Genomic DNA, 16,963 nt, shown 5'->3' on the forward strand with positions numbered 1-16,963 from the left:
GTATGACCAGTAATAACACTTCCACCACTGGGAGCCAACTCCAGGGATTTTCAATTGTCATTCCTTTCTGCATAAGATGGTCACCTGGTTGGGTCTTTGTATATGGAGTGTCCTACTGCAGGATTATGGACTATTGTCATAGGAAAGCACCGGGTAGTCTTGTTTGTTTAGGATAAAATTTTCAAAGGGTACTAATAGAATTAGGCTTCTAATTTCCCCTGCAATTCACTTTCAGTTGGCTGCCCACGTATTGCAATTCCCAACCCTATTTGACTGGTTTCTTTCTTTGTTGTGGCTTCCTCTAAAATACAAAATCCTGACCCATATCAACAGTGGAACTCCAGCCTACTTTGTTCTGCTTTTAGATACTAGGACATGATATATGTGACTGTTTGAACCAATATCAGTCTAATCTGTCTCCTCTTTCTGTGTTTCTGTGCTCTTCTGTATCAGCCTCATCACCATAATATTTCAGTGCTTGGTGCTATATGTCAAGGTACTACACAGATTTCCAGAGAGATTAACATTTTCTTTAACCTGTAGTTTGCTCAGACATGAAATCTGTCCCAAGGATCAAAAGAGATGGCATTTCCTCTCTCCTGTCCTCTTTTCTCTACTCAGCTATTGTTCTGGTAGCCAGCAGAGGCAGACATTCAAAAAACAATGCTGACGTTTTACTGAGTGACTGGTGTTCATTTATGTCATGCAGTAAATTTCTTTCCCATAGACACACCCCATGATGAACCCAGAAAACGGAAATCAAACGTCCATCACAGAATTCATCCTCCGGGGATTTGGGACTCTCCCTGAACTGCAAATCCTTCTTTTCCTGCTGTTTCTAGTGATCTACATTGCAACCATGGCTGGGAACATCTTCATCGTGGCACTAGTTGTGACTGATCAACACCTTCACATCCCCATGTATTTCTTCCTGGGGAACTTGTCCTGCCTGGAGACCTGCTACACCTCGACCATCCTGCCCAGCTTGCTGGCCAGTCTCCTGACTGAGGGCAGGACTATTTCATTTAGTGGGTGTATCACACAATATTATTTCTTTGCTTCTATGGTTGCAACAGAATGCTTTCTCTTATTGGTGATGTCATATGATCGGTGTTTAGCCATAGGCAATCCACTTCACTATGCAGCCCATATGACTGTCAGGTCTTGCCTCCAGCTTGCAGGTGGCTCTTGGACAGGTGGCTTCCTACTTAGTAGCTTAACAACATTGTTGATATCCCAGTTGACTTTCTGTGGACCCAAAGATATTGACCATTTCTTTTGTGATTTTATCCCCCTGTTAAAACTCTCCTGCAATGATCCTCAGATGATGGAAATGTTGGCTTTAACACTCAGCTTGATTTTCTTACTGGTCCTGTTCCTACTTACTTCGATGTCCTACATCTACATCATTGCAATCATCCTAAAAATCCCTTCCAGCACCGGGAGGCAAAAGGCCTTTTCCACCTGCTCCTCCCACCTCATTGTGGTGACCATGTATTATGGAACTCTACTGATTGCCTATATGTTCCCCACAATCAATACACTGAGAGACTTCAAGAAAGTTCTCTCCATCTTCTATACTGTCCTGACTCCCCTGGTGAATCCCCTCATCTACAGCCTGAGAAACAAAGAGGTCAAGGAGGCCCTGAGAAAAGCTAGCAGGAAATCCATGTTTGGACAATGCTAACCAATCAGTTTCCTTAGGTTCAAATAAAATAGACATACCATAGGCTGGTTTAGGGGCTGAACCAAAGCCTGCTGTAGTCTAATATCATGTTTCCATTAGTTTCCTTGGTCTTCTTGCCATGCTCTTACAGAATCACAGTAACATGGGCACAGACAGACCTCTTAAAACCTGTGGCCCCATTCTTTCTAGGACTTATGTAAGATGCCACATGTGGGTACTACTGGGCTGGTCGGAGATTTGAACTTGAGCTGATCAAAGATCAGAAGATGAGAGAGACTGTGCTCAGTGAGAGGGTGCAGGCAAAATGGACTCAGCAGGAATGCTGAGCAGCCATTCATTGTAGGGTTAGAGACTTCTTTAGCAACACACATACACACACAAATATGATACCTATATTATAAAAATATTGAGTTGCAACATCACCATGGAACTCCAATGTTAGGCAATTGTATAATTAACTTTTGTTTCTTATAGTGTATTTCATCCCCAGGTTTCTTTCCAAAGGAACAGAAAAGCAAAAGAAAACCCTCTAATCCTGTGGTTCTCAACCAGGGGTATGCGTAAACATGGACGTACACAGGTCTTCTGAGGATACATCAGCTCATCTAGATATTTGCCTACTTTTACAACAGGCTACATAAAAAGCACTAGCAAAGTCAGTACAAACTAAAATTTTCTACAGACAATGACTTATTTATACTGTTCTATATACTATACACTGAAATGTAAGTACAATTTTTATATTCCAATTGTTTTATTTTATAATTTATGTGGTAAAAATGAGAAAGTCAGCAATTTTTCAGTATCAGTGTGCCGTGACACTTCTGTATTTTTATGTCTGATTTTCTAAGTAAGTAGTTTTTAAGTGAAGTGAAACTTAGGTTACGCAAGACAAATCAGACTCCTGAAAGGTCTGGAAAAGTTGAGAGCCACTGCTCTAACCTGTGCCACAGGACACCAGCCCAGGCCTCTTATTTGTCCATTTGAAACAATGATTTAGAGTCTGTTTGTTTTTCAAGATACTTGGCTGCCCAGTGAGATCTTCAAAAGCATCTGGGCACCTCGCCTGACAGATCGAGCCCTGCAGGCGAGTCAGGCAGAGAAACGTCTATCTTCCCCAGGTCCATGCATTGCTCTGGGGCTTCAGCGTCCGGGTGCCTGGTGTGGAGCTGCAGAGGGCATGTCCAGAGGCACAAGTACAGGGTACTGTGGCCCTTTTATGGCAAACACTTAGGGCATGTTTACACTATGAAATTAGGTTGATTTTATAGAAGTCAATCTTTAGTAAGCAATTTTATACAGTTGATCATGTATGTCCCCACTAAGCACAGTAGGTCGGCGGAGTGTGTCCTCAATACCATGGCTAGCATCAATTCATTGAGTGGTGCACTGTGGGTAGTTATCCCACAGTCCCTGCTGCCCGTTGGAATTCTGGATTAAGCTCCCAATGCCTGATGGGGCAAAAACATTGTCGCGGGTGGTTTTGGGTACATGTCGTCAGTGTCCCCTCCCTCCCTCGCTCTCTACTTGAAAGCAATGGCAAGCAGTTGTTTTGCGCCTTTTTTCCTGGGTTATCCATGCAGCATAGCAACCATGGAAGCGGCTCAGACGCACACTGCTTTTGTGAGCGTTGTAAACACCTCACGCATGGTCCTGCAGGATGTGCAGAGCCTAGATAAGAACTGCCAGCACAGGGAAGTTTGTGAGGAGGACATGGACACAGATGTTCCTGAAAACACAGGATGTGGCATTGGGATATCATGGCAGCATTGGAGCATGTTGATACAATGAAATGCTGATTCTGGGCCCAGCAAACAAGCACAAACTGGTGGGACCACATAGTTTTGCAGGTGTGGGAAGATTCCTAGTAGCTGCAAAACTTTTGCATATGTAAGGAATACCAAGATGAGACCTGCCCTGGCAGTTGGGAAGCGAGTGGTGATAGCCCTGTGGAAGCTTGCAATGCCTGACTACCAAATCCGAGTGGGCAAATATACTGTGGGGACTTCTGTGATATAAGTAGCCAGGGCAATCAATACCCTTCTGCTAACAAGGATAGTGACTCTGGGAAATGTGCAGGTCATACCGGATGGGTTTGCTTCAATGGGGTTCCTTAACTGTGGTGGGGCGATGGAAGGAACACATATCCCTATATTGGTGTCAGACAGGGGCAGCTGTAGACATTTTGCCACCCCAAGTACGGAGGGTCCGCTGGTTCCGCAGCTTCGGCGGACCTCTCGCAGGCCTGCGGGAGGTCCGTTGAAGCTGCGGAACCAACTAACCCTCCGCAAGCACGCCTGTGGAAGGTCCACTGAAGCCGAGGGACCAGTGGACCCTCCGCAGGCAAGCTGCCGAGGGCATCCTGCCTGCCACCCTAGCGGCAACTGGCAGAGCGCCTCCCACAGCTTGCTGCCCCAGGCACGCGCTTGGAGCGCTGGTTCCTAGAGCCGCCCCTGGCACCAGACCACTTTGCCAAACAGTACATAAACTGCAAAGGATATTTCTCGATGGTGTTGCAAGGACAAGTGGATCACAAGAGCCATTTCACCGACATCAGTTTGGGATGATCGGGAAAGGTGCATGACGCTCACATCTTTCAGAACTCTGGGCTGTTTGGAAAGCTGCAAGAAGGGACTTTCTTCCTAGTTCAGAACATTACTGTTGGGGATGTTGAAATGCCAATAGTTATCCTTGGGGACCCAGCCTAGCATTGCTCCCATGGCTCATGAAGCTGTACACAGGCAGCCTGGACAGCAGTAAGGAGCAGTTGAACTATAGGCTGAGTAAGTGCAGAATGGTGGTAGAATGTGCCTTTGGACGTTTAAAGGGGCACTGGTGCAGTTTGCTGAGTAGGTTAGACCCCAGTGAAAGCAATATTCCCATTGTTATTGCTGCTTGCTGTGTGCTCCATAATATCTGTGAGAGTAAGGAGGAGCTTTGTGACTCTGTCCCTAGCTCCATATCCTCATTGTCACATTATAGCTGGGGAAATGAAGGCAGAAAGAGGTGACATTACCTGCCACAGTCACTCAGTGGGCTAGGGACAGGCATAGAAACCAGTTATCCAGAGCCCTAGTCCAGTGCACTGTCTGCTCCATCATGTCCAGTTGTAATTGACAATGGGACCTAAGGGTGTTAGGTGCCAAACTCCCATTCACTGTCCATAGGATTTGGGTGCTTAACATGAGCCTCTTATGGGAAAACCCGGCCTGTACATTTATAGCCAAACCAATGTCCTGAGAATTCCTCCCATGCCCAAGCGATGCTCCCCCCACTTCCTTCTCATGTTTTACCATTTTCTCAGTGATACTAATAGCTGTATATCTGTTACCAAGAGCATTGTGCAATAAAAGAACTAAACTGTCTTTCCTTTCTGTTGTCTTTCTTGTCATACGTCCCATTATCTATCCCCTTTGTAACCAGTGTGAGGAATGAATATGTCAAGGTTTGTCTACACATAGAAATTGCACCACTTTACCTATACTAGCCTATCCTTGCCTGTGACAGGGCCGCATGCCCTGGTGTGGAGAGCCTCTGGCCAAGCCAGCCCTAATTAGAGAAGAAGTCCAGCTGAGGGGAATCAGGCAATGTTCAATAAAGGACAGAAGGAGGCTAGAGTAAAAGGCCAGCTCAGGAGGCTGAAGTGTGACTTGAGAGAGTGAGAGAGGCTCCTGTAGAGAAAACCCTGAGACCAGGAGAATTGGTACAGGTAGGAAGAGCTGGGAGTAGCCTGCTAAGGTGGGAAGAACTCAGACCAGATGAGGGGAGTTTCGGGTGTATGCAGCTGGAGCCAGGGCTTAAATGTTTATAGAGTATTTCCTGGAGTCCCCCACTGCACCGCACAATATGCTATATAAACTCCAGGGGGGTTGAAAATATTTACGAGAGCTCCAGACAGCTCTGGTTGAATTTAAGCCCTCATCTGGGGGGGAAGACTTCTGGGTTTAGTTTTGAAATTTAGGTTAATAAACGAAACTGAAAGGAGGGCTGTTATGTCTAGACTGGAAAAAAAACCTGTTTGGAGATTATCTGGGGAAAAAATAAGGGAAACTGAGGTGAAAGGCTGTTTTCTGAGCTGCCCTGAGGCCTCCAGGGGGTTGCCATGAGATGCCCACTCATCTACACAGAATGGACGTTGTAGCAGAGTGATTTCCCGTTCCTGCCCTGCGGGGCTTGAAACAGCCCAGTGGCTGGGGCAAGAAGCCTGAGCTGATTAGGGAAAGCAGGCTCAGCTGTGGCCATGCTCCAGTCAGGCCCAGCTAGCCCCTATAAGAGGCTGTGAGCCAGAGGCCCTGGCAGTCTTCCTCTGCCTGTAGAAGGAGAAGGGCCTGGCTGCAGGGAGCTAGACATGGGTACCTGAGTGGAGCAGGGCTGGGGAAAGGCAGAGGAGCTGGGGAGCTCCTGCCTGGAAAGCCCCAGGCTGCAGCCTAGCATAAGGCCAAGAGGTATCGAGGGTTGCAGGGGGCAGCCCAGAGATAGGCAAGGCAGCAGGTCCAAACCCCTTTGCCTATGATGAGTGGCTGATACTGCAGCCTGCCCCAGTGAACAGGGGCTAGATGGAGACTGGGCAGTAGACAAAATGAGGCAAAGTGGGGATTGTGAGTTGGAGGTTCCCCAGGAAGGGGATACCCAGATTGGTAGGGTACTGCCAGGGGGCAGCATCCTGATTAAAAGGGCACTGGGGTCCAGGGAGGGACACAGGGCCAGAGGACAGGTGGATCACCGGCCTGCAGAGGATGCTCCAGATGCTGGAAATGAGCTAATTCCCTGAGAGACCAGCAGGAGGCGCTGTAGGGGTGAGTCTGCTCCTCTATAGACACAATTACACTGATGCAAAGATGCTTATAGCAGTATAGTTAATCCCGATTCAAGAAGGGGAATAAAGAGACACCTGTATAAGGCACCTTTATATTGGTAAACCATGTCCGCATTAGAGGTTGTACCCATAGAACTATTTCCATAACAAAGTCATATCCCTAACCCAAATAGCTATACTGATTCAAAATTTGGGTGGAGACCTCATGTGATTTCCTGTGAAAATACAGCTACACATTCCTAGCTTGAAACAAACATTAATAATCCAGGAAAACTGTTCTTTGCATTTGTAGAATCATAGAAGAGTAGGACTGGAAGGGACCTCAATAGGTCATCTAGTCCAGTCCCCTGCACTCAAGGCAGGACTACGTAATAACCTGACAATTCCCGACAGGTGTTTGTCTAACCTGTTCTTAAAAACCTTCAGTGATGGAGATTCCACAAGCTCTCTAGGTAATTTACTTAACTACACTGACAGGAAGTTTTTTCTACCGTCCAAACTAAACCCTCTTGCTGCAGTTTGTCCATTGCTTTATGTCCTATCTAGGTTAAAGAGAATAACTCCTCCTTGTTACAACCTTTTATGTACTTGGAAGCTGTTATCATGTCCCCTCACAGTCTTCTCTTTTCCAGACTAAACAAACCCATTTTTTTTTAATCTTCCCTCATAGGTCATGTTTTCTAGACCTTTCATCATTTTTGTTGCTCTCCTCTGGACTTTCTCCAACTGAATTTTAATCCTACCCTTCAAAGAACTTGCACTTACCTACCAGCCTGGTATCATCCACAAACGCTATTAGTGTACTCTCTATGCCATTATTTAAATCATTGATGAAGGTATTGAACAGAACCAGACACAGAACCGATCCCTGCCCTTCCAGCTGGACTGTGAACCACCGATAAGTCTCTGGGAATGGTTTTCCAACCAATGATTTACCCACTGTATAGTAGCTCCATCTAGACTGTATTTCCCTAGTTTGTTTATGCATTAATATGGAATGAGGATAATCCAAGTCAAAAGTAACTGACTGATGGAAAGAGAGGTCAGAGTGAATAATTCGCAGCTTAGATACTTGGGGTGCATCCACGCTGAAGCCGGGGGTGTGAATGGCAGCTCCTGTAGATGTAGCCGCTGTAGCTGTACCCTAGCTAGCTCACTGAAAATAGGAGTGAGGAAACCATGGTACTGCCTTCAGTGCCAGCTGCACAAGCAGAATGTACCCTGGGCAAAGGGGCACTGGGGGCAGCAGAGGGTGAGTGATGGGAGAGGGGCAGCTCTGCTGTATCATGGATACTAAGGATAGCAGAGGCTGAAGGCAGGGAAAGAGGCGGCTATAGTGGAAGATGGGCATTCGGAGGAAGCAAAGGTTAATGTGGCCAATGTTTTGTGTATCCTTTCTAATAATCTCTACATGGCAGCTGATCACAGGGAATGGCAAATAGACAGTAATTGTTAAAATCTATGATTTCAGTTAAAAATATTGCTTAAGTGATTAGGAGTTAATAAACTTGGAAATAAAAATTTAAGCCACGTTGTGTGAAGATTCAGGTGTATCCCTGTGTTATAGCCAATTTTCAGTGGAAACATGTATTCTTCAAAGACTTGAGCTGTGGGATTTCATCCCTATCAGCAATATGTTAGCCAGAGATTAATTTAAAAACAAAACAAAAATAGAAACCTTTTTCCAAAATACAATGATGTGAGCCACAAATGTTCCACATATGGGAATTATGAACAACAAAGCTTTGGTGACACACAATTATTCACGCTGGTGATAAATTGGAATGAGGATTTATGACATGGTTAGAGAGCAAATTACTCTAGGAGAGAACTGGGAATAACAACATACAATCAGAAATGAGTGAATATTTGTATTCTTCAGAAAAGGCAGGAACAAACATTATCTTCATGGCAAGATGTGTCAGTATGTGAGAAACATCATGCTGAAAATGGACAGTTTTGGAGTCAAGTTGCAGAATATATTGCAATACACACAACTGAAATGATTATATTGACTGTACCCAAATCAGATCATGAATTGGCTAGTGTGAATGTATAACACTGTCCTCTACAGAATGGATTCTGTATTGTTCGGATGCTTATCAAACACTCCAGTAGACCAATCAGAGGCCTATAGTTCTGGTACAAGATTATCTAATTTGTACAATTCCTGTGACACTGAAGATCCACATGACCCTGAAACTTGTCAAGGATTTGGAAAGAAATGGTTTGTACTTTATAATCTCAGTTTCTAGCCTCAATGCTTGCATGCTCTGGGCTTTTCCAAGAAGCCTAAAGTAGTTTTCCAAATTCTCCTAGGAATTCAGTGGGATTTAGGTGTATATGGTATATGTTAACCCCCTTTGAAAATCCCAGCCTAAATGTGTAAAGCACCTTATTCACCTGCATTTTATCTAAGTGTTAATCGGGTAACATTATCAAAGACACCTAAATCACTTAAACACTTTTTAAAATGTTACAAGAACTGATTATCCAGTGTTTTTGGAGGGAGACTGGGTACAGGTGTGGTTGCTATTGAGGGCAACAGGAGATTTCTTTGGAGAAAGTGCAAGCTCAGTTAACTATCCTGAGATTTTCAAAGCTGCTTAAGGGAATTGAATGGGACATTGATGTCTAAATCACTTAGGCAGCTCTGGCAATCTCCGCCGTAAACTTTATTCCTAGAATTAGTGAGTTATTACTTCACAATCGAAATAACGTTCACCGAGAAAACAAAAATTTGTTTTAGGATTAAAAGTGTTTTCTCTCTCCGTGACTTTTCTTTTGAGACTAGAAGTTTAACTCTACTGACATTGCCTAGAAAAAAAATGAAACACTAATTTTTCCTTATCTGTTATGTTCTCCTCAGCAGTGGTGCCTTGGAAGACTGCACCTTCCCACAAAAGGATATATAATGAATCAGAGAAAACATTCTTCATTTGTCTCAGTGTTTGATGCACAAGACATGTTACCAGACATAACAGAGCCATGGTAGCCCATCTGGGCTATGACATTCTATTTCCTATGCATATGGAAGTACGTGGATGGTGTGCGGAAAGATGCACTGAATAACCTGGTCACAGAAATGCTAAGTGAAGAAGTGACATCAGATTCAAGTTTGTGACTCACCTGCCTTAGAGGTAAATCTACCTTTTCCTGCCTCTACTCCTTGAATCTTGAGGTTTTAGAAGCAATGAAAGTTTGTTGGATTCCCATGAAATTAATTACTTAAGGGGAAGATTGCAATTATCTCTCTTTAAACTCTCTACTCAAAGCAATATGACTGAATTTGGAAATATAAAATGCCTTTCAGGTTACTGCTATCCTAGCTCCTTGTGTGGCCCCCATCATGATGGTGTCTGGGCACCTCACTGTCTTTAATGTATCTATTCTCCCAATGCCCCATGAGGTGCTATTTTCCCAGCTTTACAGATGAGGACCTGACACCCAGAGGGACAGATTTATAGAGGTGTTTCAGCACCTAAAGACACAGGCACCCATGGTGGGATTTGAAATCGATGGGTGTTAGGTACCACCCCAACTCAGGTTCCAATGTGCATTTTTAGTTATCTACTGGCCTTTGGAAATCTGGCATGAAAATCACACAAGTAGTTTGTGAGGCAGCAGAGAATTAAACCAACAGCTCCCAAGTACAAAGCAAGCTCTTCAAACACTGCAGCATCGTTCATCAAGCTTTGAGCTTCCCACCATACTACGTACAGGATTGTACTCTTAATGGCCGCTCCCACCTCACTGGGATGTTGAAAACATTAATGAGATGAGGTTGGTAAAGCAGAGCTGATATTTGCTGCTGTGCTCAGCGCTTGGGGTGCAGACGTTGGCTCTAAGTAGGTTTGGCAGAATTTCTTTTTCTTTTGCCCTTTTGATGATTAATATTGGGATTTTAATCTTTATGATTTGTCCTGATATTTAAAAATTTCAATTTTTACAGTTGCAGGAAATTCAGTGGTGGTAGGTTAGGTTCAGAGTTAGGGCAGTGGGGCTGAGGGAGTCCCCCAGCAGGGATATTGTTCGCTCCCTATCGGCTGAGGGGTCCAAGACACCAGGGTGAAAGGGGCAGGGATGGCAACTGCTCTGGCCCAGTGGAGCAGAGTTCAGTAGCCAGGTCTGCGAGGGTGCAGAGGGCTCTTGCACAGCCATGGGGCTGATGACACCCAACCCTGCAGTGCAAGGCATGGGAGGAGATTGCACTAACGCTGACTGTTACCGATCTTTCCTGATGTTGATTTCAGTGTCTCAGCTGATATTGATGTTTACCAACATCTATCAAGTGAAATCGAATCTTGCCGAGCCGAGCTATAAGTGTCAAAGAAGGCTCAAGGCATTACCAGTTCAAATCCCTTTAAATCAATGGATCCCATCACTGAAGTCAGTAGAGATTTTATCTTTGACTTCAGAGAGAAAAGGCTCAGACTGAACAGAATTATTCCCGGTTTGTAAAATTAACTCTGTGCATAGCTCTGTGCAGGTCCTTACTTAGCAATTAAAAAAGATTAGTAAATTGGGCCAATAAGAGATATTACCTCACCCACCTTTTTTCTCTAAGGATTAGTAATAGCAAGAGGGATTGTGGCTCTCTCATCTGCCATGACTAATAAAAAGAGGGGAGAAGAGAAAGAATTAATATTATTCACCAATGTTAAAGAAGAAAAGGATAAGAAATAGAGCAAAAAAAATTCTAATGGACTATTTTTGCATCAGAAAATGTCAATTCATTGAGATCAAAATGTCCCATGAGTAGATTTCAATTTCTACAAAATTTTGTTTAGGAAAAAAGTTATTGTACATATTTTATAAAATATGAAATGAAATGAAATATAAACATAGACTAGTATAAAGTACATTTAACATAAAATAGGATTCAAATAAAATACAATAAATATTTAAAATAACATAAGTAATATAAAATAAAAATAGTCAAGAAATTAAAAATACATAAAAAAAATTGTAAAAATATGAAATTGGAATGAAAACCAACATCTGAAATCATGGAATAGTCGATTAAATGGAAATTTGGGTTCCCCACCACTATCATAATATGAAAATAGCACATTGTATAAAATTAGAAATTGTTAAGGAAAGTTTTTTCTTGTCATAGAGGATACATTTCTACCTAAAATGGTGGTTTCTAGCAGGATGTTTGTTTGTTTGTTTTTGTTTGTTTGTTTTTTGTTTCTTTTTGATTTCGTCTCTGTGTAGAGTGACCCACTGCAAGACAATGAAACGTTGTTCTAGGGAAGGACAGGTATTTGTCTATTTAGGATAAAAACTTTCAAAGGGTGATTATAATTAGGCTGGCCATTTCCACTGCAATTCACTTGCAGTTGGCTGCCCAACCGTTGCAATTCCCAGCCTTATTTGCTTGGTTTGTTTCTTTGTTGTGGCTTCCCCTAAAATATAAAATTCTGATTCATTTCAGCAGTGGAACTCCACCCCGTCCAAGGACACTGTTCTGCTTTGATAGACCAGGAAGTGAAATGTGTGACTATTTGAACCAATATCTATCTGTGTTTCTATTCTGTTGTACAGGAGCCCCATCACCACAGTGCTTGGTGTGATTTGTCAAGTTACTACACAGGTTTCCAGAGAGATTAATGTTTTGTTTAACCTGCAGTCTGATCAGATATGAAATTTATCCCAGGTGTCAAGTGAGATGGCATTTTCCCCATTTCCCATCCTCTAGCCTCCACTTTCTACTCAGCTATTGTTCTGATAGCCAGCTGGAGGGACAATGAAAACAATGATGATGTTTTATTGAGTGTATGTTCTTCATTTATATCCCAGAGTGAATTTCTTTCCCATAGACACAACCTACGATGAACCCAGAACAGAGAAATCAGACGTCCATCACAGAATTCATCCTGCTGGGATTCAGCACTCTCCCTGAACTGCAAATCCTTCTTTTCCTGCTGTTTCTTATGATCTACATTGCAACCATGTCTGGGAACATCCTCATCGTGCTGCTTGTTGTAGCTGATTCTCACCTTCACACCCCCATGTATTTCTTCCTTGGGAACTTGTCCTGCCTGGAGACCTGCTACACTTCAACCATCCTGCCCAGCATGCTGGCCGGTCTCCTGAGTGGGGACAGAACAATTTCATTTAGTGGGTGTCTCTCACAATATTATTTCTTTGCTTCCCTGGTTGCAACAGAATGCCTTCTCTTATTGGTGATGTCATATGATCTGTATTTAGCTATATGCAATCCAATGCACTATGCTGCCCATATGAGCGGCAGGTCTTGCCTCCAGTTTATAAGTGGCTCTTGGATAGATGGCTTCCTATGTAGCGGCATAATAACATTGCCAATATCCCAATTATCTTTCTGTGGTCCTAATGGTATTGACCATTTCTTTTGTGATCCTATCCCCCAATAAACTATTCCTGTAATGATCCTCAGCTGATGGAAATGTTGGCTTTCACTCTCAGCTTGATTTTCTTACTGGTCCCATTCCTACTTACCTTGATGTCCTATATCTGCATCATTGTGACCATCCTGAGAATCCCTTCCACCACAGGGAGGAAAAAGGCCTTTTCCACCTGCTCCTCCCACCTCATTGTGGTGACCATGTATTATGGAACTCTACTTATTGCCTATATGTTCCCCACAACCAACAGACTGAGAGACTTCAAGAAAGTTCTCTCCATCTTCTACACTGTCCTGACTCCCCTGGTGAACCCCCTCATCTACAGCCTGAGAAACAAAGAGGTCAAGGAGGCCCTGAGAAAAGCTAGCAGGAAATCCATGTTTGGACAATGCTAACCAATCAGTTTCCTTAGGTTCAAATAAAATAGAGATACCATAGGCTGGTTTAGGGCCTGAATTGAAACCTGCTATAGTCCAAGGTCATGTTTCCATTAGCTTCACTGGGCTTCCTGTCATGCTGTTACAGAGTCACAGCCATGGGAGAAAGTGGAGAGAGATAGGTCCTAAAAAGAATGGGGTCACAGGTTTTCATAGGTCTATGTAAGATATCACAGTTGAGTACTACTGGACTGGTGGGAGTTTTGAACTTGTGGCTGCTCCAAGTTCAGACAATGAGGAGAGATTGTTCTCAGTGAGAGGATGCAGGGATAATGGCCTAACTTGGAAAGCTGAGCATCTACTCCTTGTAGGATGAGAGACTTACACACACATGCACACAAAAATACATGATTCCTACATTATAAAAATATAGTTAAAACATCACCATGAAATGCTAATGTTAGTAAATTGTATAATTAACTTTTGATTCTTATAGTGTATTTCATTCCCAGGACTTCTTCAAAAGAAACAGAAAAGCGAAAGGAAACCCCTCTAACCTGTGCCACAGAACACACGATTCCCATATAGTGCCCATCTATCAAAAGGGAAACAAGGACAATGCAGACCAATCAACTTAACTTCAGTACCCAGAAACATTATGGAGCATATAATTAAGCAATCAATTTTTATGTTCCTAGAAGATAAAAGAGGAGATAAGTAACAGTCATCATGGATTTGTCAAGAATAAATCATGTCAAACCAACCTGACAGCATTTGGTGACAGGGTAACAAACCTTGTGGATAGAGGAAAGTGGTACATGTGAGCTTTGATACTGTCTTGCATGACCTTCTCATAAACAAACTAGTAAAATACAACCTAGATGGAGCTACAATAAGGTGAATTCATAACTTGCTGGAAAATTGTTTCCGGAGAGTATTTATCAGTAGTTCAGTCATGCTGGAAGAGCATAATGAATGGGGTCTGGATCCAGTTCTGTTCAATATCTTCACCAATAATTTAGATAATGGCAGAGAGAATAGACTTATAAAGTTTATGGGCGATATCAAGCTGGGAGGGGTTGCAAGTGTTTGGAGGATAGAATTACAATTCAAAATAATCTGGACAAACTGGAGAAATGGTCTGAAGTAAATAGGATGAAATTCAATATGGACAAATGCAAAGTACTCCACTTGCATACATACAAAATGGGAAATGACTGTCTTGGAAAGAGTACTGCGGAAAGAGATCTGGGGGTCACAAGCTAAATATGAGTCAGCAGTATAATGCTGTTGCAAAAAAAGCAAACATCATTCGGGGATGTATCATCAGAAGAGTTGTAAGCAAGACACACAAGAAGTAATTCTTCCACTTTACTCCTCACTGATTAGGCCTCAACTGGAGTATTGTGTCCAGTTCTGGGTGCCACATTTCAGGAAAGATGTGGATAAATTGGAGAAAGTCCAGAGAAGAGCAACAAAAAGAATGAAAGGTCTAGAAAACATGACCTATAGGAAAGATTGAAGAAATTGAGTTTGTTTAGTCTGGAGAAGAGAAGAATGAGAGAGGACATGATAACAGTTTTCAAGTACATAAAAGGTTGTTTCAGGAGGAGGGAGAAAAATTGTTGTTCTTAACCTCTGAAGATAGGACAAGAAGCAACGGAATTAAATTGTGTCAAGGGAGGTTTAGGTTGGATAATAGAAAACTTCCTAACTATCAGAGTGGTTAAACACTGGAATAAATTGCATAGGGAGGTTGTGGATTCTCCATCATTGGAGATTTTTAAGAGCAGGTTGCACAAACACCTGTCGGGAATTGTCAGGTTATTACGTAGTCCTGCCTTGAGTGCAGGGGACTGGACTAGATGACCTCTTGAGCTCCCTTCCAGTTCTATGATTCTATGATGCAAAATTAGGGTGGAGACCTTGTGTAAGTGAATCCCTGTGAAAATACATAAGTATATTCATGGCTTTGAAACTACAGTAATGCAGGAAAACTGTCTTTTGCATTGATAGAATCATAGAGTAGGACTGGAAGGGACCTCAATAGATCATGAAGTCCAATCCTCTGCACTCAAGGTAGGACTACATAATTACTAGACAAGTCCTGACAGGTGTTTGTCTAATCTGTTCTTAAAAACCTTCAATGAAGGAGATTCCACAACCTCCCTAGGCAATTTATTCCAGTGCTTAACCACTGTGATAGTTAGGAAGCTTTTCCTAGTGTCCAAACTAAACCTCCCTTGCTGCAATTTAAGTCCATTGCTGCTTGTCCTGTCCTCAGAGATTAAGGAGGACAAATTTTCTTCCTCCTCCTTGTAACAACCGTTTATGTATTTAAAACAGTTATCATGTCCCCCCTTAGTTTTCTCTTCTCCAGACTAAATAAACTCAGTTTTTTCAATCTTCCCTCATAGCTCATGTTTCCTAGAAATTTCATTCTTTTTGTTTCTTTCCTATAGACTTTCTCCAATTTTTCCACATCTTTCCTGAAATGGGGCACCAGAAATGGACACAGTACTCCAGTTGAGGCCTTATCACTGTGGAGAAGAGTGGAAGAATTTCTTCTCACGTAGTGCTTACAACTCTCCTGCTGATACATCCCAGAATGATGTTCGGGTTTTTTTTGATGGTGTTACTCTGTTGACACATATTTAACTTCTGATCCATTATAACTCCTAGATCCCATTCTGCAGTACTCCTATCAAGGCAGTCAATTACCTTTATGTTTGTGTAAAACTGATTATTCCTTCCTAAGTGGAGTTCTTTGCATTTGCCCTTATTGAATTTCATCCTATTTACTTCAGACCATTTCTCCAGTTTGAAATTTAATCCTATCCTCTAAAGCACTTGCAACCCCTTCCAGCTTGGTATCGTCTGCAAACTTTATAAGTGTACTCTCTATGCCAGTATCTAAATCATTGATGAAGATATTGAATGGAATCCACCCAAGGACCTATCTCTGTGGAGCTCCACTCAATATGCTCTTCCAGCTTGAGTACGCACTGATGATCACTGATGATTATTCTCTGGAAAAGGTTTTCCAACCAGTTATGAACCCATCTTACATTACCTCTATCCAGTTTGTTTCTGCATTACAATGGAATGCTGATAATCTATTCTAATCTACCAAGTTAAAACCAGCCGACTGATGGAAAGAGAGGCCAGAGTGAATAATTCACAGTTTAGACAATTGGGGGGCATCTACACTGCAGCCGGGGGTGTGAATAGCAACTCCTGTAGATGTAGCCGCAGTAACTGTACTCTAGCTGGCTCACTAAAAATAGAAGCTAGAAAACAGTGGTAACCAGCTTCTGTGCCAGCTGTACAAGCAGAATGTACCTTGGGCCAAGGGGCATTGGGGGCAGCAGAGCATGAGGTATGGGAAAGGGGCAGCTCTGCTCTACCATGGATACTAGAGATAGCAGAGGGTGAAGGCTGGGAAAAGGGTGGCTATACTGGAAAATGGGCATTACCGAAAGTCAAGGTTAATGTGACTAATTTGTAATGCATCCTTTCTAATGATCTCTAGATGGCAGCTATTCATATGGAATGGCAAATAGTCAGTAACTGTTACATCCATGACTTGAGTTAAAAAATATTGTTTAAGTCATTAAGAGTCAATAATCTTGGAATTAAAAATTTTTAAGCCACGATTTGTGAAGATTCTGGTCTATCGTTCTGTTATATCCAA

At 42.7% G+C, this 16,963-nt stretch overlaps 2 protein-coding genes across 2 annotated transcripts; both read left to right on the forward strand.

Annotated features, from left to right (window-relative positions):
* The first annotated feature begins 736 nt into the window (after positions 1-736).
* Positions 737-1,687, forward strand: LOC127042201 (olfactory receptor 6F1-like). The gene has a single exon (XM_050935823.1). The coding sequence runs from the start codon at positions 737-739 to the stop codon at positions 1,685-1,687; it is 951 nt and encodes a 316-aa protein (XP_050791780.1).
* Positions 1,688-12,340: 10,653 nt separating this feature from the next.
* LOC127042170 (olfactory receptor 10A7-like) lies at positions 12,341-13,287 on the forward strand. Its single transcript, XM_050935783.1, has 2 exons — positions 12,341-12,608; positions 12,893-13,287. The coding sequence occupies exons 1-2, from the start codon at positions 12,341-12,343 to the stop codon at positions 13,285-13,287; spliced, it is 663 nt and encodes a 220-aa protein (XP_050791740.1).
* Positions 13,288-16,963: the final 3,676 nt, after the last annotated feature.

Source organism: Gopherus flavomarginatus, unplaced genomic scaffold, assembly GCF_025201925.1.
Source record: "Gopherus flavomarginatus isolate rGopFla2 unplaced genomic scaffold, rGopFla2.mat.asm mat_scaffold_34_arrow_ctg1, whole genome shotgun sequence".
NCBI classification, from domain to species: Eukaryota; Metazoa; Chordata; order Testudines; family Testudinidae; genus Gopherus; species Gopherus flavomarginatus.